Genomic DNA, 24,916 nt, shown 5'->3' with positions numbered 1-24,916 from the left:
TATTGACTGTTTGTATCTTTTTTAGCATTTCAGATCATCCAGAGTTCCCGTTCAACGATGAATACTAGGTGGCTGCCATCCAGTAACGAAGAGAGATCATTTTTTACAACAGAACAGAAAGAAGAGTCTTCTAGCTTCCACATTTGCCAATCTGTCTATCATCTTCAATTTCATTCAGTATTGACCCCAATAGTTATTCATATATAGGGCCTCCTCTGTAGTCTCCTGCCTAAAATATTGATGATTTACTATATCTCCCTATTGGCGCGAATAGGGTATGCAAACCCTAATATGATAGTGAGGCAGTCTCCTTAACTCACCCATCTTAGAATATACCATGATTGGCGGGCTGTACCCCATCCTACCAGGCAGCGGAGGGTTGTACTCTGATACCCTTGCATAGCTACATCATCATCATAAGGCAGACTGAGATCTCTGTGCCTTCAGAAGGCACTGAAGCTTTGCCCTCATTTTCTCCCAGCGTATGAGGGATTATTTATTTGTTGTCTTGTTCAGGATAGCCAGGCTTCGTCTGGCTATCTCAAATAGTAACTACCATGAAACATTTACCCATGGTCCAATGTCAAGTCGAGCCAACGTTCATAACTTTCCGGCAGTGTAGGCTCTGCCAGCGGAAACATAGCTGTTACCCCGACTTTACGTAGAGCAAAGGAATCACGAGTGTGGCACATGTGGTATTCTGCAACATTTGTTGCAGAGTACCCTGTCCACTAAACACTAAATAAGGCTCTTAGGCCCACATGTATGTAGCTTTTTTCTTGTTCGAAACGGCCTGATTCACAGAATCGGGCTGTTTGTGACAAGAAAAAAGCATTTTGGTATGTACAGACCCTATTTTGTGATTTGGTAATCTATTTACCGAATCGCAAAATAGGTTTGCGAGTCGCAATTAGGAAGGGGTGTTCCCTTCCCAATTGTGAATCGCAGTGCGATGTAGGATTGTTTTGTGACCGTGAATGCGGTCTTAGAACAATCGCAGTTAGCACCAATTTCAAATTGGTGCTAACCCATTCACAAAGGGGAAGGGGTCCCTAAGGGACCCCTTCCCCTTTGTGAATGGTAGCAAAAATATTTTTTCAGAGCAGGCAGTGGTCCCACTTTTCATTTTTGTTTTTGAAATGCATCCTGTTTTCGTTTAAGAAAAACAGGCTGCATTTAAAAAAAAAAAAAAAAAAAAAGCTGCTTTATTTTAAAAGCAGTAACACATGGTGGTCTGCTGTCCCCAGCAGGCCACCATCCCTGTGAGGGTGGCCATTCCCAATGGGGTCGCAATTTGCGACCTACCTCATGAATATTTATGAGGTAGGTCATTTACGACCCCATTGGGAATCGCAAACAGTGTTGCTGACACTGTTGTACATCAGGTTTTGCGACTCTCAAATTTCGAGTCGCTAAGACTCAATTTGCAAGTCACAAAACCTAATATTCATACATGTGGCCCTTAGTTCCTTTCTACCACTGAAAACTAGAATATGTGACAAGCAAAGTCTTTTGTTGCACCTGACTGACCATATTAAAGAATGCCAAGAAAAGCTGTGACAAATAAACCATGAGAGACAAAAACTAATTGTCTTTTTTATATAATCTTTCCAGTATTTTGGACAAATGTGATTGACATGACTTTCTCAGTTAGTCTTTAGTAGCACTGTTTTGTTTTGGGGTATTGTGACATGGAAGAGAACAGCCTCTGGGCTCACTGCTGAATTTGAAAAATAATATATACTTGTGACAGGAGGAGAGACAGTAGATGGAAAGGGTTGCAACTTCTCTCGTAAGAGGGCTGCATGAAATTTCCAAATGCTTGCTGGCAAGTGGGTTATGGTAGATTCTCTGCAGTGTATATACCCAATAGTAACTACACAAACATTTCACCATCTCACGACCTCCGCAATAACCCAAAAGCAGCAAGACCAAGTAGCAACATTGCCTCCGCATTTGGATATTGATCAAGGGTGATTTATTCAGAAAAGCGACTAATGCTTGGCCAGGACAATGTAAACCCTCTGGGAGAAAGAGGTTGTGGGTGTATTGTAGTGAAGGAGGCCAAGCACAACCTTAATACCTGACTGTAGGGCTGATTAAAAGCAAAGTATCAAAAATACATCAGAGACCTTCAGGGTTAAGCTGACCTTTGGCATTAGCTTCATCCGTCTCAGCACTGAGCGAAACATTGCCACCAAAACAAGACACTCTTTCGGATCCTAAGACTTTGGAAACCACTGCAGTCGAGCCCATCCTCCATAAGTCCCAGCTCGATTTGAGACAAAAGCAACTCCTCATTCACCCTCACACAGGAAGCATTGTTGCCCACCCTTTGGCCTCTGCTTGCTCCACCCTTCAAATGGCAGTTATCTTTCCAAGAAACTGTGGACACTTCCTGCAAAAATACACAAATAGGCAGAAAAGGCTACCAGCCCTTTACCTTTTGCACCACCATCGCTACCACCTGTTCCCCTACCTTTGCCTTCACCTTCCCCATCTCATTCTCTAGCAGACCCACTTGAAATTACACCACAGGGATCTCCACATTCTGACACAGGTGAGCATTATGAGAGGAGGACACATTCAACATTCCTACACAGAGTGACACATGGGACTCAAATGATATAGACCCACTAGGTGACACAGAACCTGATTTTTACCCTACTTCCCCTTCCCTCCTGATGATTCCACATCATTTCAAGAGCTCACCAGTAGGGCACAATGAGCTCTTAGAGGAGGATGTCCTTTTTGAAACTCTTTCCTCCACTCCACTCACATTTCGTCACACCCCAGACATTTTTTAGGATCCTGTCAGAGCTAGAGTTATAACACCCAGGGTGAATAGAAAATATAAACCCTCCCTGTCTGATCCTATCTATAGGCGTGGTCAGCTTCCTTCAGACTCACTAGTCATCACCACTGCCCACAAAACAAGCTAACTCCTAGGCCAGCTAAGATGCCCCTCTGCCATATAAAGAGAGCAAATGCATTGATGCGGCTGGAGAAAAGGGTAGCAGTGCAATCAGCATACCACTGGTCAACTGCAAATTCTATGGTCCTCCTTGCTAAGTATGACTATGCCTAGTGAGACGAAATGGAGGAGCTTCTCCAATACCTCCCTACGAAGCACAGAAAATGGGGCCAGGAAATATTATCAAAGGGCAAGCTCATTTCAAACACTTCCATTCCCTCTGCCCTAGACTCAACTGACACTGCTGCTAGGGGGTAAACACTAGCATTCTCCTTGGAAGACATGCATTGCTCCGTATCTCTGGCTTTAAGTCTACAAGTTTTCTTTACCACATTGCAACCCGTCTCCTCAGACCAGTAATATTATCCAACAGTTATTGTCTGGAGCTCACTTCTAACCCTCCCACCATTCCACCTTGCAAACACAGACTATCACCTGAACATCAAACACTACTCAAAGAGGTCAAAGCCTTCCTCCTCAAAGAGGCTATAGAATCAGTCCCCAACATTCAGCAAGGTACAGGAGTGTACTTGCTATACTTCCTCAGACCCAAAAAAGTTCTCTCAGGCTCATTTTAGACCTCAGGCCCCTAAATGAGTACATCCTATAGGAACACTTCCACATGGTAACCCTTCATCACGTCATCACATATTGTCCTCACTGCCATGCAAAAGTTCCTCAGACCAATATACATCAGCTCTGTAATTTGTGACTGTCCCCTGAACACAGGGAGGCTGACTGCAACGCCTGCTGCTCCTTCCGCTCCAAGACAATCCTTAGCAATCAATGTGCACGTCAGCTTAAGATGCTGCAGAGGAGTATGGAAGAAACTTCTCCAGCAAGGCGACTTTATTGCTGCAGTAGACCTAAATGATGTCTATTTCAACATTCCAATACATCTGGCACATCGCCGATATCTCAGGTTTGTGATAGGCGGAAAGCACTATCAGTTTAAAGTCCTCCCCTTTGGGATCACCACTGCATCTCGGGTATTCACAAGGTGCCTTGCAATTGTACCAGCACACCTCCGCAAGCAGAGCGTCCATGTCTTCCCATATCTGGACGATTGGCTCATCAAAGCAGCCACCCATCAACAGTGCCAAAAACAAACACAAATTGAAACAGGTCTTCAATGCTTAGAGTTCACCATCAATACCACCAAATCTTATCTCCAACCCCAATCCAGCCTTACCTAGGCTTTAGTCTCAACACAGACGTAGGCTTAGCCTATCCAAATTCTTCGCAGATACAGTCCTTTCAATCACTGATTCCCTTATTCCAACCAGGTCAGCAACTCACAGTCAGGGTAGTTGTTGCTCGAATGAGATTTTACCTTAAAAACAAAAGACAGACATCTAGAAACAGGAAACGGTTTGTTTATTTAAATGTTGTGGCCAGGAGAGCTGTTACAAAACCGGGGGCTGGGGACTGTCTCTCGCAGTACATTGAATTGATCCAGGTTTCATACATTTGTCTGGGTCATTAAAAAACACAAATGATGCAAACAGTTTTCAAGGAGTCGTAAATACAATTCCAGATAGGGAATGCAGGTGGGCCTCGACCTGTCGTGGACACAATGTGGGCCAGTGAGTACGTGTCCAGATGTCAGGCCTGAGGGGCGCGTGGTCACTGCATGTGCTGTGTGTGCTGTGTCCTTATTAGCTGAGTGTACCTAACTACATGTGACATCTAATTTTATGGTATTTTGGGAATGCAGGCATCACTCTGGCCATGTGTGCTTTATTGGGGCTAATTTTCGGGGACCTTTGTAGTGTTGCTGCCTATCTGTGGGATCTGATCTAAGTTTTTCTGTTTGTGAGTTTGGCTGTCAGCTACCTGTTACCCCACCTGTGACCTGTCAGTCATTAACTTTCAGGCCTGAGTAGCAGAGCCTGTCTGACCATCTACCTACATGCTGGGGATGACGGAGAGTTCATGACAAGCGAATCTAACAGTTGTGATGTGACTTTGTGTGCGAAAATGTATCATTTGTTTATAAAGTGCTGGGGATGACGGAGAGTTCACGACGAGGGAATCTAACAGTTGTGATGCGACTTTGTGTATGAAAATGTATCATTTGTGTATAAAAATACCTTGTTTTCGTGCACATTATGATTGATTAATCCAATATCAAGATTCCCCCCTCTAGTTGAATTTTCAACGACACCATCAAACCCACAAGTCATGACAGTCACAGTGTCGGCATCTTGATGTCCCACTTCCCGAGCTACTTCTACTCTACCCAATTTGGGGACTGCATTTTTACAGCAGGAAACCCCCAATCGTAGGAAACCACACAAAAAGATTAACACAACAAAAATGGCCGAAACCGATGTGCACAAATGGTTAGCTATCGGGGGAGCCAGGAGAACCAGTTTGTGAACCACTCCTGCTCAGGAACACCTTCCTCTTCATGCATGTCTTTCTGTAGTCGGTGCAATGCTTGAATGGCAAGAGACAAAGTTCTGTTGTCCATATCATTGCCAGGTATAAAAGTGCAGCAGGATGCACCAATCTTTGCACACACCCCACCCTCCATTGCAGTCATCAAGTCCAAGACATACTGATGTTGCATCACCATGAGGCAGATGGCTCTCAGTTCTTCCTTTACTGCATTAAGGCCAAGCTCAGTGCTGTTCATCATTTGAGCATTTTCCACCGCAACCAGCGGGCATTTGCTTTTGTTTGCAAGGTGAAGAAGGGTATGGACCCTCCTGCCAATACTGTGGTGTTGGTGAACAGTCTAAACTCCTCAGGAGTGTCCTTGTACCCAGCCAAAATAATCAGCAGCTCTTCTCCTTCGAGTCTGATGCAACAATGTTGTTTTCTTCCTCAGCAGGTGTTGGTACAGTTCAGAGAAATCTTCTCCAGGGATGACCAGGGTTGGGGTGTGTATGGTGATGAGGGAGCAGAGGCCACACCATCCAGGGACAAGCTGGGTGTAAGCAAACTTGCCGCACTGCGAGTACGTGAGGTGCCCCATTGCATGTCCGGAATGTGCAGTATTGTGCCACAATTCTCGCTCATGCCCAGCGGAATGGTTCCTTTGCCTCTGAAACAAAGGGAATACAGTGTGAGATTCCGTATAGTTAGGGAGTACCCCATCCCTTCTATCCATGTGTACCTGTCTATCCCAGATCTCCTGACACGGGTATCTATGGTGTTGTTTAGCCCTCCCCTACGAGACCCATTTCCCTTCTTGTCATCGAGGGTGTTGGCCCTGCACTGAAACTCCATGTCTGGGGCCCATTTGTTATTAACAAAGACAGCCCCAGACATGCTAAGGGTTACCCTGGGACCACAGGTGGAAGCCGGGGCAGATGTGTTTGCGCACTGGTTAGGTGGTTTAGCTATCTCCATCCTCTATAGCACCCTTCCTGCGCATGCTGTCTAGCTCAGTTTGGATATGGCTAGGTTCACTAAGAAGGTACAGTGCTGTAAGTTTGGTCTCATAGCAGGATTTACAACTACCCTATGCGGCTCTACTTTATTAGGTTGTAATTTAGCCCTAATTCTACACAGGTACCGATGGAGAAGGCATTTTGTTTTTTCAGGGGCTACCTCTTGGGATAGGTACAATCTATCTGCACCTACTGCATGTGGTATCAGCGAACAGACATAACATGACGGGGCTGATGTCTTGCAGCCCACGCCACTTGTGTAAAAGTGCTCTGTGTAGTGTGTGTGGGATGCTAGTGTTGACTAGCTAATTAAAGGTAACATGAGTGAGGTCCTTACGCACGCGTTGTGACATTTTTCAAATAGACTACATTATATCAGACTGTTCTTTGGAATTACATGGATGTAGTAGCATCCCTAGTAACCAGAGAAAGTATAAATGCATGAAGACACATAACTTAGGAAAATTGTAGGTTTTGAGGTGATTCTGGCTGAGATGTCTACGGTCTTCTCAGTGACGGGAGTCTCTGAGTTGAAAAACAGTTTGAAAAAGTATTTGGAACAAGGAGTGGTAGGGGATCCCGTTGGGGGGTATGGATGTGAAACGTCCTTGGGGTGTGTTGTGGCTTTTGATCCTATTGGATTATGAAATGGATTCTGGGGCGGCTGCTGAGAAGGTGATGGTCCACTGTAGAGATGATGCACTTAACGGCTCGACTGCAGACCTGTTGGGCAAGAGCTATGTTTGTTCGTTGATAGAGAAAGGAAACATTGTATATCTGTAAGTCGCCAATTAATCCTTAAGAATTTTTATGTTTTCCAGGAATTTGGTGGCCCCCAATCGAGATACTTGATTCTGGAAAAATAGGTTGTTTTTATAAACATTTCATTTCTACACATCGTTGGGTCTCCTCCTCACCGTGCTTGGCTAAGTATACATTTGAACTGTATGCTTTATGGGGTGATTTTCGTATATGCAGGTAGTTTTTAACTTTTAGTCGGTGCTATGTTGGCATTGCCAGCCCTTCAGCACCCTGGTGGGTGCATGGCTGTGTCATTGGCACGGGTCGTTGTTTCTAGCCTACACAAATGGGGAGATGTGACAGAGGAGGCATCTCACACCGAAAGTTGGTCCGCGATCACAACGTGCCCTGAGGTCATTTGTGCATTTCTCTGATCCCAGCACATGGCGTGCTATGTGACAGTCCCAAGTGGCGCTAGATGTCCTAATTACACCCCTTTGCTTGAAGCTTCCTTTGGGCTAACTGTGGGCTGCTTCATTTGGCTCTTGGGCTTTTTCCCAGACCTTTGATTTTTATGTCATATACTGGCGGGGTTGGGAGTGTGGTTCTGTGGCCCCTGTGTCTCTGATTTGCAGAGTGCGATTTGGGATCATTGCTCCCTTCAAACCTTGTGTGTCACCCTATTGCTAGACATGTTGCTGGGGTGAGCTTACTCCTGCATTCTACTCTGCACAGAGCTGTGATGGATGTTTTGGACCCACTTCCGTGGAACCCCCCCTCTTCCTCGGATCATATCTTTTTAGGCCGATGGTTCCCAACTGTTGTTGGGAAGTTCTGAGGGTAAGGAAGAGGTAAACAATGTTGCTTTATTCAGAGTCAAGAGCAAGGCCAGGAACTCGTCGGAGCTTAGCCTGCATTATGGGAATGGACAGGGGTGGCTGGATGTCCTGGTGAAATCCCTTTCTACTGACCCAAAGCCGTGTAGCTCTCCATTGGAACTCATGTGTGCACTGTGAGCATTATGTGGTCTCCGCTAGCCCGAGCACAAGAGAGGCCTGGCTCCTGACACTGGAGGACAGCTTATTTTTGGAACAAAAATAGGGACCCCTGTTTGGCTGGAAGGCCACTAGAGGCACAGTTGTTGTTGGAACTAAAATATACTTTGTTCCCTGCAGGGGGAACAAGAATGGGGGCTTTTAGGTTTGGTAATAGGAACCCATCCTATTTGTTTTGAGGGTTCAGGGACCTGGGCACCTGCATTTTAAGCTGTTGCTGGGGAGCCACCCTGCCCTTCTTTGTCAGACTGCCCTCCCCCTGGGGTGTGGCTGACTAGCCCTGCCCTGAAGATCAGCAGCAGAGTGGTGGCCTAGGCTCCAGTGGGCACCCTAAATGACAAACCTTGGTGAGGATTGCCGATTGACAGCCGCACAGCAACCCAGAATGTCAGACTCTGGCGAGGACACCCGGTTGACAGCCACATAACAACCCTGAATGTTCCCAAGTACGAGTAAAGGCTAAAATCCCTAATGTTATTCTCATTCGCCTCTTATTTTGAATTTTAAGGTGTGTGCAAAATGTACGCTTTGTGCTGGGGGTGCTAAAGCTTACTGCGCATTTGGGCTCTGCATCTGCATGAAGGCATTGATTCCCCAAACGGCTACCTCTCCTTGCCGTGGCGGTAGCCGCGGTCCTTGTTGGGCTGGGTTCCCAGGCTGCAGCTGCTGATGCCATGCTCTGGTCCAACTACCTGACTTATGCTGTGGCAGTGGACTGACTTCCTTGCCGTTGAATATAGGGTGCAGCTAGATTTCCCTGGGCTTGATTCTGTGGTTGGAAGTTCTGTGGGGCCTGGGCTTGGCTCATTGACTTCTGTGCGTGGTGAGCCCTTAGTCAGTACCTGTCAACCATGTGGCCTATTCTATGGCAATAGTAGCACTTTTGGGGGTTTGGCTGCTGCCAACCACTATGGGTAACATCACTGTAGCCATTTTGGAAACCCTTGGGATCCTAAAGGTGGAGTGCCCTTCATAACAGGTGCTATTTGCAAGCTTGTGGCCAATGTCCCCCTCAAGGGCGGTCTTCTTTAGCTTATGTTGGATCAATTTAGCACTTAGTCCCTCTAGGCCTGTTCCTGTTTCTCCTTAACTTTTTCCTGTTTCCTTTTGTGGAAATGCAGTATGTGTGCTTGCTTCTCTTGCCAGGGTTTAGTGTCTAGCCCTAATATGCTATCCAGACCATTTTGTATTTCGGTGGGTAACCCCTTCTTGAGGATGTTGTAAAAGCAAACAACTTGAGGGCCTGTGTCTGTCCACAGCTGTCCTGTCTCCTGTCCCCATCGTTCTCTCATCCTGACTAGCAAGTCTGTTATGGTCTCCCTGCCATCAACTTGTCTACATCTGGGCAGTCAGAGAATATTTCCTTAGGGCCATCCATATCTGGTGCCTGTATGAATTAAATGCGGCCCATCGTGCTCCTGAGTTGGTTAGTGTAACCGCTGGGATGCGGGCTCAGGCGAACACCATATTGGTCTGCTCACCGATAATTCGGCTTAGCAGGCTCAACATCGCCTTGTGCTAGAGTGAACCCTGCTGTATTCTTGTCCATTTCCCGACCCCATTCAACAATAATGGCAGCTTGGCTCTTAGCCCCTCTTTGTCCATCTGAGCCCATGGCACATAGATGGTCCCTGATGTACCCTTTTCCTCTGATTCCCATCTAGATTTCCCCTTTCGCTCGGGCTATGGGCTGTCCTAAGTCGGGACCTGCTCGCTCTCTGATTTCCTCAACTAACTGAGCATACCCTGTGGCTCCCTCCTCACTGCCAGATCTCGTCCAAGACAGCTATAAATCTCCCTTTCACCGTCAGGGGAGCACCTTCTCTGTGGCACTAAGGTTCAGGAAGCTCTGTTGGGGCCTGTTGGTCCACAATGCTAGACCTTACAGCCTGTTGTTCAGTAGGGGCCCCTTGATCTCCCTCGACTGGAGGGTTAGTGTATCCTAACACAGGTATAGCAGGAATCGGGGAGAGCACCTCCATACTTACGTATGGCGGCGGACGCCTTTCTTGCTGCCGGTGGGTCAATTCTATTGGCTTACACTTCCTGATGGCCCATAGTTCTAGCAATGCTTCCCTTTTGTCCTTCTTTTGCCCTTTGTATTTTGTTTGTGTGTATGTTCTTGTGTGTTCAATGATGTTGGTGTCAAAGGTTTCCTCTTTTGGCCAGGGGAATGTGTGTGTATTGGTATATGTGTGTAACTCATGGCACAACTTGCTAGGCTTTTTAGTCTGAGTAGAATTTACTCTGCAGGTGCTCTAATGGGGATTCCAAGGTGGGATTTGGGTAGTTGTGGTATCTCGTTTTCTATTTTCTTTTTATAATGTTTTCCTTGTTGGTATGTTCCTATCTCCCCGTGTTATTCTCTTAAGTAATGTGTTGTTCCGATTACATTCTAAGTTGGAATGTTGTTTTTCAAAGTGGTATGTCAGTGGAGAAAGCCGGTGGATGTGTTTCTTCTGTGGCTGGAGTTTCTTCATTACAATAAACTTCAGTATTCATCTTATACTTGTTCTCCCTGCTTGTTGATTTCTTCTCACATACTACAATTTGGCAACAACTGGACTTACCCATAATTTGCACTACATCAAGAATTTTCAACGCAGAATTTGATCACCTTTTGTTATTCACATCTTCTGAGGTAATGTTTTACGTTTTTTTTCTTTCACGCCTTTTTGGAATATAATCAGTGCACTTGGTCCATTTACAGTAATTTTGGCATCAGCGATTGTGTGTTTCCTCTGACTTCGTGCTGAGGCCCCGTTGCTTCCCATCTTTCTGGCTGTGTCCTGCGCGTGCCACATCCATTCTTCTTTCAGCTTCTGACTTTGGCATTGAATATTTCAACATGTTGCCTTTCCAGGAACCCTGGGACGCTTCTTCACTACTATCGCTTTCTCCGTTTTTAATTACTTTCTTCGCCTTCTACCGATCATTTCTATTCATCAACATAGAAAATGGACTACAACTTGGATATCGCCTGCAAGTGGATGTGTTTCTTTATTGGCTGGAGTTTCTTCTATTACAATAAACTTCAAGTATTAATCTTATACTTGTTCTCCCTGCGCCTTGATTTCATCTAACATACTACAGTAGTCTTTTAAGAGGACAGATACTCTTCTTGGTTTACGTTTTTTAGGGGATTTTTAGGTTGTACAAATTCTAACTTTCTATTTTATAGGGTTTTCTTTTTCTATGTTGCTAACTGTTCGGTTTTTATAGATTTCTAAATTTTACTCCGGTGATAGGAAATATGTTCAGGGATATTACTGGACCTACGCCAGTAGTGAGAAATATATACACAAGGGGTTACTGGATCTAGGGCCAGATGTAGCAACCCTTTTGCGAGTCGCAAACGGCGAAAATCGCCGTTTGCGACTCGCAAACGTGGGTTTGCAATGCACAAATGCATATTGCGAGTCGTTACCGACTCGCAATATGCATTTGCGACTCGCAAATAGGAAGGGGTGTTCCCTTCCTATTTGCGAGTCGGAGTGGTATGCAACTCCATTTGCGACCGCGTACGCGGTCACAAATGGAGTCGCAGTTACCATCCACTTGAAGTGGATGGTAACCCACTCGCAAACGGGAAGGGGTCCCCATGGGACCCCTTCCCCTTTGTGACTGGACCCCATATTAATTTTTCAGGGCAGGGAGTGGTCCAAGGGACCACTCCCTGCCCTGAAAAATCCGAAACGAAAGGTTTTGGATTTTTTTTAAATGCAGCTCGTTTTCCTGTGAGGAAAACGGGCTGCACTTCAAAAAAAAAAAAATGCTTTATTTAAAAGGCAGGTTGCTAACATGGAGGCCTGCTGACGTCAGCAGGCCTCCATGTTAGCGAGTGCCTATACTCGCAATGGGGCCGCAATTTGAGACCCACCTCATGAATATTCATGAGGTGGGTCATTGCGACCCCATTGCGAGTTGCAGTTGGTGTCTCAGACACCGTACTGCATAGCAATTTGCGACTTGCAAATTGCGAGTCGCAGGGACTCGCAATTTGCAAGTCGCAAATTGCTTTTTTTGTACATCTGGCCCCTAATCTGGTGGAGGAGTATATACACAAAGGGATTCCTAGATCTAATGAGCTCAATGTTATTCACAGATGCATCAAAATAAACATTTAACAAACAAATTCATGAAGAATCACAATCCTAGGAAAAAGTGCAATTGTTAGTTCACTGCAATTTTAAATTTGGTGACAAAATAGTGAATCTTACTTTGGCATCAAACAACAACTTGTGCAAATTAGCAATATCTCCATTAAAACATTCAAACATCGACAAAGCACAATTTAAGAGAAACAGTCACATTGGTCTACCAGCATCATAATATAAAAATAACACCATTTCAACTGGCAGGAGAAATACTTACTAGGCCCCAGAAAATAAGGGGAACAGCCCGCCCGCAATATCTTGGCCTGCCCAGTCCTAGCGCACCTTATCCTGTGATCAAGGGAAGCTCTGCGCTGAGCGGGACTAGTGAAGCCTGATAATCTTTTCAAGACCTGCTCATGGGAAAAGATTGGAACAATTTAAGTGGGGAAATAAATGACTTACTTCAGTGACCATAGACTCTTCTTGGCAAAAACACAAGTTCTGCCAAATCACTCTAGTACCCTAACATTTGAGTTCCCCCTATGTCACACCCAGTGGTCCTGCGTACCATCTGTGTCATGCCAAGTGGTCCAAGCGAAGCACACCTCTCACTTTTTTCAAATACCACCAGTGTTAAGAAACCGGTGGCACTGATAAAACCAGGATAGCCTAATAAAGTCAAGATGTGCAGCCTATATCACAACCAGAGCCTATGCGTACCGACTGCATCATGCCCAGTAGTCCAAGTGAAGGCACCTCTTGAAACAGAGCTGGCCGTATGCCACGCACACAGCCTTATGCATACCATCTGTGTCACACCCAGCAGTCCAAGTGGCCAGCAACCCAAAAACCCTGAATTACACCCAGGGGTCATGCATACCAGCTAAGTTATGCCCAGCGGTCCAAGCAATCCCCCTTCCCAACACTGACAATCAAGTCCTAGTTTGCTACATGCCAAATGCTAGGACTAAGGCTCTGATGTAGTCTCTTATTCTTGTGACGGCAGCTTCGGAACAGACCTCCGCCCTGCGGACTCAGCAGAACTTCCAGTCAATTGCACTATCTGCTCACTTGTCTTGTTGCGCAGATGTGAATCCGTCCAGACGGGGTCGCCTTCCTTTGGTCGCAGTCGTGTCCGAAGAACCAATCAGCTCCTACCTGGCTTGCCAAAATGTTGCTCAAATGAGATTTTACCTTAAAAAACAAAAGACGAGGCATCTAGCAATGCAGGAAATGGATTGTTTAATTCAACATTACTGCCGGGAGGGCAGTTACAGAACGGGTCTGAGGATTGTCTTTCATAGTACATTGAATTGATACATTTGTCAATAAATACATAAAGAATGTGAACAGTTGTCAAGGAATAGTAAATACAATTTCAGATAGGGAATGGAGGTGGGCCTCGACCTGGCATGAACACAATTTGGGCCAGCGAGTACGTGTCCAGATGTCCATCCTGAGGGGCGCTGCATCCACTTTGTGTGCTCTGTCCTGATTGGCTGAGTGTACCTAACTACAAGTGGCATATAACTTTATGGTGTTTTGGTAATGCAGGCATCCCTCAGGCCATCTATGCTTTATTGGGGCCAATCCCTGGGGACCATTGTAGTGTTGCTGCCTATCCGTGGGATCTGATCAATCAATCAATTAGTGATTTGTATAGCACAGCTTATCACCCATGGACTCTCAAGGCGCAGTTGTAAGGGTGCCGGTCAGTCAAAGAGCCAGGTCTTTAGGTCCTTCTTGAACTGATTGAACTGATACAGAGAGGGGGCCTGCCTGAGGTCAGTAGGTATAGTGTTCCAGGTCTGTGCTGCGAGGTAGGATAACGATCTGCCTCCCACTGTGCTCTTCCTCATTCTAGGGATGTATATGAGGGCGAATTGGGAAGATCAGAGATATCCGGTGGGGATGTAGAAAGAAAGGCGGAGGTTGAGGTAGGCCAGTTCAATATTGTGCAAGGCCTTGTAGGCATGTGTCAGGAGATTGAAGATGACGCGTTTGTTGATGGTTAGCCAGTGCAGGTCTCTAAGCTGGGCAGAGATGTGGCTGCGGTGGGGGATGTCTAGGATAAGTCTGGCTGCTGCGTTCTGAATTTTCTGCAGTCTTGCTTGGAGCTTTTTTGTGATTCCGGCATAGAAAGTGTTGCTGTAGTTGAGTCTGCTGCTGCCAAGTGCATGGAAGACCGTCCTTCTTGCCTTGGTTGCAATCTACTTGAAGATCTTATAGAGGAGCCGGCGAGTGTGAAAGTCTGACAATGAAACGGCGTTGACTTGGCGGTCCATGGACATCATGGAGTCCAGGATGATGCCCAGGTTGCGTGCATGGTTGGTGGGTGGGGGGGGCACTTCCAAGGGCAGCTGGTTACCAGGAGTCGTCCCAGGCAGAGGGATTGGGACTCAGGATGAGGATCTCTGTCTTGTTCGAGTTGAGCTTGAGGCAGCTGTTTTCCTATTTCTGCTTTTGGCTGTCGGCTAAGTGTTACCCTCACCTGTGACCTGTCAGTCATTAACCTTCAAGCCTCGGTCGCAGAGCCTGCCTGACCACGTACCTACATGCTGGGGTTGACGGAGAGTTCATGCCTGGGGACTCTGCAGTGGTGATGCAACTTGTGTATGAGAATGTAGCATTTATGTATGAAAATGTCCTGCAATGCCCGACGAGCCCCGCTGGGGGGCTCTTTGCCAGAGATCTTTTTGATGGGTGCCAAAGAAACTTAAGAGTGCAAAATGTGTCCTAGTGTGTAGTGTAGTGAAAGACTGGTAAAAGTGTGTGTTAAAATTGGCTATAGGTACTAGAGTCGTAGTTTTACTGTAAATGTTGGTACCTATGTCAAGATTAAAAACAGAATGGGGAATTCACAGGAGACAATGCTCCAACACTCTCCAAATGTGGGTCTTTGTATTGAATTCTCAACACTACAGAACAGCAGTCAACATGATTCATGCCTCAGTAGGCCAAAAGGATCAAGTGGCATTTCATCAGGACCAGAACAAAAAAGGGAGAAACCTAGTCCTCACTAAAAGACAGTGAGAGTGCTGTCATAATTAAGTGTTCCTACAGAGTAATGTAACTTACACTAGTGTATGTATCCCCTTGTCAGGTGACCTGAAAGGCAAAACATTAAATAGTAACACCATATTGAGTTACAATGGACTGACCCATGTACATTCACATGAGGTGTATACATGCTCACACTTGGTGAACTAAGTTATTGTGGAAAAACCGCCAAACTCATACCTTCATATTTATGAGATGTCAAGTGTATGGTATTGTAAGGTGGATCAGGCTGAACACACAGAACAGTAGTTTAACCCTCCTAGAGTCAGGAAAGCGCCCTTTGGAATCGTGGACCATACCCCTTCTGCAAATCTGGCAATGCGGTATCAGCAAAGATGTTATGCAGAGGTTATCTTAAAGGAATGAATAGAGCCAAAGCATCAATGTAAAATGAGTAGGGGGCCCAATTGGAGCTGAAGATGGGATACATGCTCCAAAAATACATGAAGAACATGTCCCCATTATGGACTGCTGTAACAGCTGGGAATGCCCTCCCATATCGATAATGATGTTACATTACATCAGGGAATGTATAGAAAAAAGGGCTCATAGCCGGGACTACTTCACAAGAAAGGTGACCATGCAAACTTGTGTGAATCAAGCTACTGCACAGTTAAGAGGAGGGACAGAGCTTATTTCTGCCTGAAAGCCCTCTTAAAGAATGGAAAAAGCCGCGGTTCGGAGCTGCTGCTAATATACAACTAAAATGGTCTACCAAGGCCACTCATATTAATAATTAGGATCTCATTATTATCAGGCACCATATAGGAAAATGCTCCAGCCCATGGAAACTACATGCAATGGGTTACTGTGCAGAAACATGCATGAACATGCTACTGCACAGTGAAAAGAAAAGACTTGAGTGTAACCTGTTTCGATGTCCCGCATAGGAAATGAAAAACGTTTCCGGCCGGGGCTGCCACTAATATACAATTGCAATGGTCCAAAAAGGCCATGTATCATCCAGGAGTTACGAAAACCCACTTACTTGCTAGTGTGGAGGCTTTGGTCCTGAGACCTACCCATCATCCACGATCCCCAGAAGTAAAAGGGGTCAGTAGACGGCATCTTATGAGACATCAGTTAGGACTGGAAAAGATGCTCTCATTGACTAAAAGATGACATAGGAGGCTGATGGCAGCAAATATACTTAAGGGGCATGCCAGTTCTCAGATCTGCAGGTAACCAGACTTGTTGTACGATAGTTTAAAAAGCTGATGTTATCAATAATGTTAGAAAAAGACATGCCAATCCTCATAATAGTTCTAAGACAGAAGGCTTTGTATATCATTAAAAATTATAACACCAATGGACCAACAGTGTTATCATTGAATGGAAAAGAACAGGATTGAAAAATGTATTCATGGTGAAGGAAAAACAACAATATAGGGACATTGGAATACGTATATGACCTCTGCAAGCGAAACAGAAAATCTCAAAAAGGGGGCCCTGGTTCAAGGTTGCAAAGACATATGTTAAAGCAACCCCAAGCGGGGGGCCTTAAAATGAAAGATATCCCCAGAGTCACAGAATCTCTCTGCACAAACGATGTAAAAGGTGGCGATAGTCATGAAGTTATAAGGTAGCAAACTGTGGACCAGTGAGAAGGGAGATTGCAGCTCTGAGAAGGATATCAGATAAGGACAAGAATCTTGTCAATTTAAGAATTCCATCCAGGGTATGTTGTCGTTCAGCCCTCTGATGTGGGTGTGTAACTTGAAGGCCCACTTTTGTTCCTTCTCAAAACTTTTTTTTTGCAGTATTATATGGATCTGTAATTGTTCCAAGGACAACCCGTTGAAGGTTGTCAGAAGTGTGGTGCATCTCTATGAAGTGTGGGCTTGGTTTGCTAGATGCATCTTGGCATCTAATGGTGCTACAATGCTCATTGATCCGGGTTTTAACTTATCTGATCATCATGTCTATGTAGTGAAGTCCACATGGGCAGGTGATTTAGTATATACAGTTCTTGGTTTTACAGTTTGTATGCTTATGCAGATTTCAAATCCCTGCGATCCAGAATAACTTTGACATTGTTAGTTCCTTTCAAGGCCCAATGGGGCTTGTCAATGTTATCGCCCCTACTCCTCAGTATTGCCCAACATTTGTAAATTATTTTTTTTACTTTGTTGGAAAAAGGTGTAAAAGTGGTTACCCAAGTCAGTCTGGCTTGATCAGGTTTGGGGTACGTCGCCAACAAAGCTTACCTATGATTGTGGCATGCTCTCTTATGTGCCACGTTAACGATAGTCGGAGGATAGTGACGATTCATCAATTTCAGTGTGAGATCCCTTACCTGGTTGTCAAATGTATAGAGTTCACTGCAATTATGTCTGAGTCATAAAAATTGACCATAGGAAAATTGGTTCTCAGAGCCCTTGGGTAGTGGCTCTCCAAAAGAAGTAAACTCTTTCGATCAGTCTTCCTGTGATAAATAGTCGTCTCTAATCTCCTGTCACGTATGGAGATTGATAAATCCAGGAAAGGAATTTCTTTGTCTGAGGTGGTGAACTTGATACTGGTCAAGTCCATTGATCCATTCTATGAAGTCAGGGCTATCTGTGCTTTCACCCTTCCATATAATAAGGATATCATTGATAAATAAAAAAAATTAAAAAGCACATATACAAAATACATTATTAAATTATAAAATATCATCAACCATCTCCCATAAGTGGAAGGGCCGCACGTGAAGTATATTCATCCATTTTTTGTACATTAGCTCTGCGCATATAGTTATAGTTGGTCAGCAGTTCATTCAGGATTTCATGGAGGACATAAAAATAAGTTCTGTGCATTAAAGCATCTAACAACAATGTAAGTGTCACTTACACTCTTAATGCAGTACTCTCAGAAACAGTAAATACTTCTTTGGACATGTGGTAACTAGGGGCAGTTTAGCTCTATTGCGCAATTTAGTACAGTACAAACTTTAAGTGCTTTTTGTCTACACTTCTAATTATTAGCAGCAGTTTTGACGTCTTTTACACAATTTTGGTATAACACTCTCAGGAGCAAAAAAGTGCATGCGCCTTTTATTGCCTTATAATAGATTATTAATATGGTTGTCTCAGAAAAAAGGATAAATTATAAATTAACCTTATAATAACCAAAAAATCTATTTGTCACGGAGGATAAAATATAGCTTAATTCCAAATATAAAAACATCAATATTAGATTATACTGCCCCTCCTAATGGGAATAGAAAAAATAAAAATACAGATTATATTTAAAACATTCTCAGTACTTAGGCCCGTATTTATACTTTTTTTAGTGCCGCATTTGCGCCGCTTTTTGACGCAAAACGGCGCAAACCTACAAAATACAATGGTATTTTGCAAGTTTGCGCCGTTTTTGCGTCAAAAAACGACGCAAATGCGGCGCTAAAAAAGTATAAATACGGGCCTTAGTCTCCTATTTCAATCACTTAAGGCCAGATGTAGCAAACAAAAAAATTGCGACTCCTAATTTGCGAGTTGGTGCGACTCGCAAAATGCGAGTCGCAAATCGGAATGCAGGCACAACAACAGTGCCGAAATTGCGACTCGCAACGCAGTGTGCGAGTCCGCTGATTGCGAGGTCACTTTTTGCGACTGCAAAAAACGAACTCGCAATTAGCGAGTGGGTGTCGCAAATTGCGATTCGCTTGTTAATTGATTACAGGTGCTGTAGAACACTTCAGAAACCACTCCAGAACACTCTGGAAACACTTCCTGGCACATGATGATGACATCACAGCCAGGAAGTTTACAAATACACCTGGGAGGAGGGAGGACCACACCCTTTTATAACTGCTGAACTGCACACAGGAGAAACAGCAGCTGCCATGGAAGGAACTCCAAGGAAGAGGAAGCTGAAGTTCTCTGAGAGGGAGCTGGAGGTGCTGACAGACGAATGCTGTCAGCACTATGACGAATTGTTTGGAAAATCAGCCCTTAATGTGCCTGAAGCCACCAAGAAACAGCTGTGGCAGGACATCCAGGACAAAATAAATTCCCTGGGGGTGAGCCACAGGAGCATTGATGACATCAAAAAAAGGTGGTATGGCCTCCGCTCCAGGACCAAGGAGAGGGTGGCTGAAAGGCTCCGGGAGATGAGAGGCACAGGAGGGGGATCATCGTCTGTGCCACCACCCACACCCCTGGAAGAAATGGTGGAGGAAACCCTGGAGCAGGAGGCAGTCTCCGGATTTGGGGACCTGGACACCTCACAGCCCAGCACATCAACCGGTGAGTACCATGTGACATGCCTGTACCCCTATCAATGCCATACCCCCACCCACCATGTACACAGGGGCATGCACAACCAAGATAGCTCCATTTCAGTGTAACAGGCAGGGATGAGACAGTGGAAATCACAGGGCAGCCACCGCTGTGCAGGTGTCGCAGGTCCAGGACATCAGGGCTGCAGTCTGCATCCGGCCAACTACCTCCCAGCACCAGTGAGGCACAGCTGCTGCATGGTCAGCGCCTACAAAATAGAATTTTATGGAGGATTATTGGTGTGCTGCACCGTTTCGTGCGCAATAACCAGGCCAGCATGCAGCAACTGAACTCCAGGATGGACATGATATGCACGAACACTGGGGACCTTGCCCTAGCCATGAGGGAACTGGCGGGAGGACTAGTGGCCCAGGCCGAGGGCGGGCGACGCAGGGACCGTCAGCTCCTGCACAGACTAGACAGGATGGCCACATCCATCGGCAGGCTCGCCATGAACACCACAGGCCTGTCGAGGAGGACAGTTGGGCTGCAGGTGGAAATGGGCCATGTCGCTGGGGATGTGGCTAGGGGCCTGGGACGTCTCACCCACATCATTGACTTGATGGAGGCACGGAATATGTCTAGGGGCACAGGGGAAACACCCCAGGACAGTAAGGAGGGCTCGACAGTGAGCAGTGTCTCTGCCACTGACAGCAGGGTGCTCAGGAGTACCAGGCAGAGCACAGCGGAAGCACCAGGGACCAGCCAGGCTGGCAGGAGGGGCAGAAGCTCATAGAGATTACCCTGGTCCTGTAGAAGTGGCACATGACGTCAATGTGCCACATGCCTGGTTTGCATTTTCATGCCCATGGAAATTCATTACTTGTATATAGTTCAATTTCTGCACTAATAAAATAGTTATTTTTGTTCCACTTAACAAATGGAGTTTTTGGTCAATAGGTGAGTATGGTTGGAGTTGACACGTACCTTCCAAAGTATTGTGTTGCGATGTGTTCCCGTCTCAGTCTGCCTTGATTAGCTATACTCCTATCCCCATGATGGCGATGTGGTTGTTCTTGCTCTTCATCATCAGGATCTGGGTCTGCAGGGGTGAGAGGTAGCCCACGTCGGGTGGCTATGTTGTGGAGGATGGCGCATGCGACCACAATTTTGAATGCTGTAATGGGGGTATACTGGAGGGCACCTCCACTGCGGTGGAGGCATCTGAATCTTGCTTTCAGGAGTCCGAAGGTGCGCTCTATCATGTTCCTGGTCCTCTTATGTGCATTGTTGTATCGCCTCTCACATTCATTGCTGGGTGTTAAAAACGGAGTCATAATCCATGGCCTTAGAGCATATGCACTGTCACCTGTTGGGCACAAAAAGTACACTGTTAGGAAGTCCTGATTGTTGTGCACAGTGACCTGTGTGTATGTCTGCAAGGTGTATGTAGCTCTACCTAGGAGGTATCCGTCTCCAAATTCCCCACGTTCCAGGTGTTGATGTATCCCACTATGCCTAAAAATGTATGAGTCATGGGTACTGCCTGGAAACTTAACTACAATGTCAGTGATGACATAATGGGTGTCACAAACAACCTGAATATTCAGTGAGTGGGTACACTTTCTGTTGCGGAAAATATGGTCCAGGTTTGCAGGGGGGCATATTTTAATGTGTGTCCCATCTACACACCCTATGACATGGGGAAAGTTGGCAATGCGGTAAAAGTCCAGCTTGGTGCTGTTAATTTCTGCCTCATTCCTTGGTAGGTATATGAAGTGAGACATGTGTGTGACTAAGGCATCTAGGAAGGCCCTGAGGAACCTTGACACTGCACTTTGGGATACCCCACCTGCCACAGCAATGACCCCCTGATAGCTCCCTGAGGCCAAGAGGTGCAGTGAGCATAGCACTTGCACATGCATAGGGATGGCGCAGCCACGCAGAGTCTGGTGTTCTAGCTGTGGTTTCAGTAACTCAATTAATTCTAGTATGGCTGCGCTGCTAAGGCGGTATTTATCGTATATCTCATCCTCAGTTTGCTGGAAAAGAGTCTGCCTTGTTCTATATATCTTCTCCTGTCTGTGGCCCCTCCTCCTCCTCTGCTGTGCGGCGTGGACTCTCCTCCTCACTGCTATCAGGTATATCTCTGCCATCTTGAGTGACCCAGATGCTTTCTGGGTCTCCTTTTATGCTTTGGTTATGGTTACCACCTGCTCTGAGTTAGTGGTAAATGGGACATGCAAACTGGGCTTTTTGCGACTAGTCGCAATTTGCGAGTTGCAATTGCATAAGCTTTGCGACTCGCAAATTGCGACTTGCTATTTGCAAGTCGCAAAATGGGGTCGCAACTGTTGCGACTCGCAAACGGCTCCCATCGCTTTTTGCAAGTCGGGAATGGGGTTTTTGAATCCCATTTCTGATTTTGCATTGTCGCAAATAGCGAATCGGCCCATTTGCGACTCGCAATTTTTTGCTACATCTGGCCCTTACTTCTTAATCTCCAGGCATATAATAAAAATCTAGAAAGTGCAAAAACGAACTATTCGGTGCTGTCACTGTTAAGGATCCTACTTGTATCTTTCATGTCTCTTGTACCTAACATCCGACATACTGGAATCAACCAAGTCCTCCTAAATTCAGTATAGATAGGGCAGAAAAAGAGGAAATGCTCTTCCGTTTTAATACTGGCCAAACAGGAGGAACAAATTGGTATAATGTGGCAGCCATTCCACCTACTACAAAAATCACTTACTGGTAGAATGCCATATCTAGATTCTAAATACAGTGTTTTTGCTTGTGGTCCAAAAAGACGTCCAACAGCATACTGTCCTGGAAATCTAGAAACTTCCCTGTTAATGTTCCCACAACATTACTGCAGAGCCAGTTCTCATTGAGCTAACTCCAATATCTCTTTTTGGACCAATCAAAGTGGTTTTGTGAATACATTTGGGGTTAGTCCAATCTTCCTGCATTCCGAGTCTATACAGCTGTGTTTAACATAGTTAAGCCAAGGTATTTTCACCCCAGTGTGGAGTGCTCTCACTTCACAGAATGATAGCCTCTGGGGAAGAGGTGAGTTAGTGCTCCATATCCTTATCCAATAGGTCAGTGGCCTAAAGGTGGCCACATGTGCTCTAATTTTTAGGCCTATATCCAAGCAGATGGGAATTAACAGTGAACAGTGAATCCTACCGTTAAATGTTCTATATGGGTTAAATGTCATGAATTTCATTATGGAGACTGTTGGAAATGGCCGTTCTGCTGGGTAACCCCTAAACTTTTTTCCTTACTCCTTCTCTTTTTCTGACCTCATTTTTGCTGGCTTTAGGACTCTGCACACTTTACCACTGTTAACCAGTGCTAAAGTACATATGCTCTCTCCTTAAAACATGGTGATATTGGCTCATACCCAATTGGCTTATTTAATTTACTTGTAAGTTCCTAGTCAAGTGCACCACATGTGCCCAGGGCCTGAAAATTAAATGCTACTAGTGGTCTGCAGCACTGGTTGTGCCACCCCCTAACCATGTCTCAGGCCTGTCACTGCAAGGCCTGTGTGTGCAGTTTCACTGCCACTTCAACTTGGCATTTAAAAGTAATTGCCAAGCCTTAAACACCCCTTTTTGTACATATAAGTCATCCCCAAGGTAGGCCCTAGGTAGCCCATAGGGCAGGGTTGTAGGAAAGTACCATCTTGCCTGGCATGTTACCCCCATTTTTCACTGTATATATGTTGTTTTAGTTGTATGTGTCACTGGGACCCTGGTAACCCAGGGCCCCAGTGCTCATAAGTGTGCCTGAATGTGTTACCTGTGTAGTGACTAACTGTCTCACTGAGGCTCTGCTAATCAGAACCTCAGTGGTTATGCTCTCTCATTTCTTTCCAAATTGTCACTGACAGGCTAGTGACCATTTTTACCAATTTACATTGGCTTACTGGAACACCCTTATAATTCCGTAGTATATGGTACTGAGGTACCCAGGGTATTGGGGTTCCAGGAGATCCCTATGGGCTGCAGCATTTCTTTTGCCACCCATAGGGAGCTCTGACAATTCTTACACAGGCCTGCCACTGCAGCCTGAGTGAAATAACGTCCACGTTATTTCACAGCCATTTTACACTGCACTTAAGTAACTTATAAGTCACCTATATGTCTAACCTTTACCTGGTAAAGGTTAGGTGCAAAGTTACTTAGTGTGAGGGCACCCTGGCACTAGCCAAGGTGCCCCCACATTGTTCAGAGCCAATTCCCTGAACTTTGTGAGTGCGGGGACACCATTACACGCGTGCACTACATATAGGTCACTACCTATATGTAGCTTCACAATGGTAACTCCGAATATGGCCATGTAACATGTCTATGATCATGGAATTGCCCCCTCTATGCCATCCTGGCATAGTTGGCACAATCCCATGATCCCAGTGGTCTGTAGCACAGACCCTGGTACTGCCAAACTGCCCTTCCTGGGGTTTCACTGCAGCTGCTGCTGCTGCCAACCCCTCAGACAGGCAGCTGCCCTCCTGGGGTCCAGCCAGGCCTGGCCCAGGATGGCAGAACAAAGAACTTCCTCTGAGAGAGGGTGTGACACCCTCTCCCTTTGGAAAATGGTGTGAAGGCAGGGGAGGAGTAGCCTCCCCCAGCCTCTGGAAATGCTTTGTTGGGCACAGAGGTGCCCAATTCTGCATAAGCCAGTCTACACCGGTTCAGGGACCCCTTAGCCCCTGCTCTGGCACGAAACTGGACAAAGGAAAGGGGAGTGACCACTCCCCTGACCTGCACCTCCCCTGGGAGGTGTCCAGAGCTCCTCCAGTGTGCTCCAGACTTCTGCCATCTTGGAAACAGAGGTGCTGCTGGCACACTGGACTGCTCTGAGTGGCCAGTGCCACCAGGTGACGTCAGAGACTCCTGCTGATAGGCTCCTTCAGGTGTTAGTAGCCTATCCTCTCTCCTAGGTAGCCAAACCCTCTTTTCTGGCTATTTAGGGTCTCTGTCTCTGGGGAAACTTTAGATAACGAATGCAAGAGCTCATCCGAGTTCCTCTGCATCTCTCTCTTCACCTTCTGATAAGGAAACGACTGCTGACCGCGCTGGAAGCCTGCAAACCTGCAACATAGTAGCAAAGACGACTACTGCAACTCTGTAACGCTGACCCTGCCGCCTTCTCGACTGTTTTCCTGCTTGTGCATGCTGTGGGGGTAGCCTGCCTCCTCTCTGCACCAGAAGCTCCGAAGAAATCTCCAGTGGGTCGACGGAATCTTCCCCCTGCAACCGCAGGCACCAAAAAGCTGCATCACCGGTCCCTTGGGTCTCCTCTCAGCACGACGAGCGAGGTCCCTCGAATCCAGCGACTCTGTCCAAGTGACCCCCACAGTCCAGTGACT

At 45.9% G+C, this 24,916-nt stretch overlaps 1 protein-coding gene across 1 annotated transcript in view; it reads left to right on the top strand.

Moving 5' to 3' along the window:
- LOC138287475 (rho crystallin-like) overlaps nt 1-1,584 on the top strand; it is a 383,283-nt gene extending 381,699 nt beyond the window's left edge. Inside the window, exon 10 of the mRNA XM_069227917.1 lies at nt 26-1,584. Coding sequence (XP_069084018.1) covers nt 26-68 — 43 coding nt within the window. The 3' untranslated portion in view covers nt 69-1,584. The remainder of the gene's footprint in view (nt 1-25) is intronic.
- Nucleotides 1,585-24,916: the final 23,332 nt, after the last annotated feature.

This window comes from Pleurodeles waltl, chromosome 4_1, assembly GCF_031143425.1.
Source record: "Pleurodeles waltl isolate 20211129_DDA chromosome 4_1, aPleWal1.hap1.20221129, whole genome shotgun sequence".
Taxonomy (NCBI): Eukaryota; Metazoa; Chordata; class Amphibia; order Caudata; family Salamandridae; genus Pleurodeles; species Pleurodeles waltl.
Note: the sequence above shows the minus strand (reverse complement) of the source record. Positions and strands in the feature narration are given on the sequence as shown.